This window comes from Pteropus vampyrus, unplaced genomic scaffold (assembly GCF_000151845.1).
Source record: "Pteropus vampyrus isolate Shadow unplaced genomic scaffold, Pvam_2.0 Scaffold179, whole genome shotgun sequence".
Classification (NCBI taxonomy): domain Eukaryota; kingdom Metazoa; phylum Chordata; class Mammalia; order Chiroptera; family Pteropodidae; genus Pteropus; species Pteropus vampyrus.
This window is the reverse complement of record NW_011888960.1, coordinates 123,649-127,537: the sequence shown is the minus strand read 5'-3', so window position 1 is coordinate 127,537 and position 3,889 is coordinate 123,649. Positions and strand designations below refer to the sequence as shown.

The 3,889-nt window shown below is 51.1% G+C and overlaps 1 protein-coding gene across 1 annotated transcript in view; it reads left to right on the top strand.

Annotated features, from left to right (window-relative positions):
* Positions 1–3,889, top strand: part of LCP2 (lymphocyte cytosolic protein 2) — a 42,392-nt gene that overhangs the window by 18,625 nt on the left and 19,878 nt on the right. The window contains exons 5-6 of the mRNA XM_011370988.2: positions 1,536–1,557; positions 1,624–1,885. Of these exons, the coding sequence (XP_011369290.1) occupies positions 1,536–1,557; positions 1,624–1,885 (284 nt within the window). The remainder of the gene's footprint in view (positions 1–1,535; positions 1,558–1,623; positions 1,886–3,889) is intronic.

Genomic DNA, 3,889 nt, shown 5'->3' with positions numbered 1-3,889 from the left:
TGCTTTCTGGGTGAACACAAAATACGACAGACATTATGTACATAAAGGAGAATAGACCAGAGTCCCCTCCCCCCCGCCAAGACATTTACATATTCGCACAGAAGCTATGTTTTTGCCGCTGCTTGCCATGCAGCCCCTCGGCCCGAGGCTGCTCTCTCCAATCCTTTCTAAAAACGGAGAGTTTCCGTTAGCTGCTGCATATAAAACATGATCTAGCACTGCACAGGGCACCAACGGGGTGGGACAGAGATAAAGAGCCCAATCCTGTGACATTTTACAGTGTAGATAACATACACATGGCAGAATATGATCAAGAATAAAACAGGCATACAAATTCAGGAGCCAAATCACTGGGAGAAATAATCGTTCTAGAAGTGAAGAGAAAATGTCTGTTGTAGAGAAAGGCTTATGGGGTAAAGGCTTGTGGGAAGTCAGAAGCAATGGGCCTGGCGCGGGCAGACCGAGAGAATAGAGGGGTTCCCCTGTCCGACTAGGGGGCAGTCAGCAAGGCCTGGAGAGAGGCTGAGGCCACTGTTTGGAAGTCCTGTTTGTCAGAGGTGTTATTCCCGGAACTTAAATTATAGAAACTCTGATGGCAGGATGGGTCTTTTTCAGAGTTCAGGGAGACACTCGACCCTCAATTTACCTTCCAACATTTTTTAGAAAAAATATTCCTCAAGTCGAAAATTAACACAGGAATTGTTCAATTGAACAACTTAGTCCCTTTTAATCCACCCATCAAAGCTGTCAGGATTTCTAGATGATCGCTACGTGTCTTTCCTCTCCAAGTGGCAACCTGCCGTTGCTTCTTGCCCTTGACTTTAGAGAAATGCCCCAGGCTCGTTTATTGCCCACTGGACTTTGGCATGAGAGTAACAAGCCAGTCAGCTGGGCGGCTGGTGGTGTCTCCTCTGCCTGGGAAATCCTGTGACTGCCCATTTCTGTGGACTCCTTTGAAGGCAGTCACCCAGCCCCTAGGGCTTACTTTCCTAGACCCACAAAGAACTAAACATAAAATCCAAGGAAAAATTTTAATTTGGAAAGAGTCTTTCTCAGAGGGCGGCTTCAAAGTCAGTGTCAGAGGTCATGAATAATGAGCTGTCGTTTCGATGCTCGAATCTCAGTAAAAATTGAAGAGCGCAGCTGTGATTGTCCCCTGTCAGACGCGATCCGCCTTCTGACGAACAGAGGTGGAATCTGGGTTCCCATTAGCGTGGGCTTCAGCACTGCACTGCGTCCTAGTGAGAAGATATTTTGGGGGTGCAAGGACACTAAGAACAGAACTGACAGCTAACTTGGGGCAACAAGACTAACCAGTCTTCCTCTTGGCGATGCCTGGAGTAAGAACTGTGTTCACTCAAAACGGTGCCGGGTCCCCCGCCCCCTGTTCCAGTCTCTTTCTTGTTTCTTCCGCTTTTCTGTGTTGTGCGAAAAGGCATAGAGAAGAAGGCACTAGCCTAGTGGTCTGAAGACTCTGACGGAGGTCCCAAGTCCACGACTTGCTGGCCCTGTGATACCGCACTCCCCAACCTCAGTGTCCTCATCTGTGAAACGGGAGTAACTGTCTCAGCGCGGCCTGTTCCCAAGCGAGTGCCGCTGCGTGGCTTGGCAGAGAGAGGGTAGACGCAGGCACGTGGACTGCCAGGGAACCTCTGCAAACTTTGCCGTCCCTGTGCCCGTCCTTGTTGGCAGGAAGAAGATGACTATGAGAGTCCCAACGACGATCAGGATGAGGAGGACGATGGTGACTACGAGTCCCCCAACGAGGAGGAAGAGGTGCCTGTGGAAGACGACGCTGATTACGAGCCACCACCCTCCAACGACGAGGACGCCCTGCAGAACTCCATCCTGCCCGCCAAGCAATTCTCCAACTCCATGTACATCGGTAAGGGCCCTGACAGCCCAGCCCCCGGCCTGCTGACGTGCGGGAGGCCCGTGCCCACGTGCGGGAGGCTTTGCCTGCCCCTGCCGGGTGTGGGCAACTGGTTCTACCTCCCTGGGCCTCCATTTCTTCATCTGTGAAATTGGATAATAATAATACAGACCACATAGGTTTGCTGTGAGGATTATTAATATTAATCAATGATTAATTAATAATCGTTGCCTGTGGTGGCTGATCTCAGCATCAAACTGCCACTTGAGGATATTTGGCAGTGATAACTCATTCTGTGAGTTCTTTAGGTACTCACGAGAACGTTCCTGTCTCTCCCCATCTTTTGACCGATTCACAGTTATGTGGCACCACCACCACGGACTGTCAAAATAAACTTAACGGTATCGAGTGGGCTTTGACTATAGGTTTAAAATTTTTTTAAACGGTATTTAAGATTTTTACTGTCTCCCTGTTCCTGTCAGCCCATTTCTCCCTCATTCATTCAACAAAAATGATTGATCTCTTACTGGGAGCCAGGCATCAGTCCAAACGCTGAAATTCAAAATCACCAGGAAAGAAAGCATAGCCCTTGCTTCATGATGAAGGCTTCCATTCCTGTAGAGGTGATGGGTGGTGACAGAGAATAAGCACGCGCACACACACACGCACACACGCGCGCGCACACACACTCATGTAACAGAATATCAAAGAGTGAGCTAGAGAGTCGATGATCAATATCACAAAAAATTAATGCCACTATTCCATTCACCGTATGACACTCTGTGGTTTTCAAGCCCTTTCACAAAAATTATGTCAACATTTCATCGTGTGTTTTTAAGCGCCTTGTGTGATAAGGGCAACAATGATCAAGCCTGGTTCATATACAGGGAAACTGAGGCCCAGAGAAGAAATGGTTAACTAAAGTATTGATCGCCTCATATGTGTGAATTACGAAGATACAGAGTGAACAACGCAGTCCTCACCCTAAACAATTCTTAGTCCAGTGGATAAGGCAACTCGAAAGAAAGGAGTCACAAAATGAGTTCATTAAACCGTGATAGACACTCAGGAGGACAAGTGCAGGGGGTGAGGCTGGGGCGTATGCCTGGTCTGGGCTCGATTCCCCGAGGATGTGATACTGAAGCTGAAACTTGAAGGGTGGGGTGGGGGAGTTGGCTAAGTGAGAGTACATATGGGAAAGGAAGAGCGTTCTATGCAGTAGAAATAGCCGTGCAAAGGTCCTGGGGCTCGAAGGAACATGGCATGTCAGAGAGATGGCCAGGGCGTGTGGAGTGGCCTGAGATTAGACCAGGCTTGGCCCCATTATCTGAGGACAGGGGTGCCTCTCAGTGGCTGGGTCTCCGGGCACAAAATGTCGGGAAGCCAGCACTCACTCCCAGTCCTGGCCTGGCCTTTCTCTGACGCTGCAGGCTGTCAGCCTGGCCCAGGGATGCTTCTGCGGTGAGCAGAATTGCATGAGTTTCTGTCCCGGGCAAGTTGAGGCAACAAGCTAAGGGTCTGTGACTTGGTGACAGGACTTGGAGACCAGCTCCTCCGTCTAAGTGAAGAGATAAGAGCAAAAGCAGGAAGTGGGAGGGGGAAGACAGGCCAGAGCACATGCGAGGGGAAGGAAGAGGACGCAGACCAGGAGCCCCGCGAGCCGCAAGTGCCAACTAAACCCTGCCCGGGCAGCCGGCTCTGCCTGTGTGGTGTGTCGCTGACTCCCCACCCCTGGTAACCATGGGGTGGGCAAACCCTGCCGCGACAAAGGCTGACGTGGCCGCTGCTGGGGGTGCTGCAGGATCCAGGGCCTTGTACCCTCTAGATGTGCAGAGCTGGGTGCAGAATCTGTTCCTGGAAAACCTTGCGTGTGGCCCACGCTGGCCTTGGCTTAGCATCTCTGCTTTCATCTTAACACCCTTGCGTTTCCGCAGACCGGCCCCTCTCCGGGAAAGCCCCACAGCAGCCGCCCGTGCCCCCCCAGAGACCGATGGCCACCCACCCTCCTCCACCGGC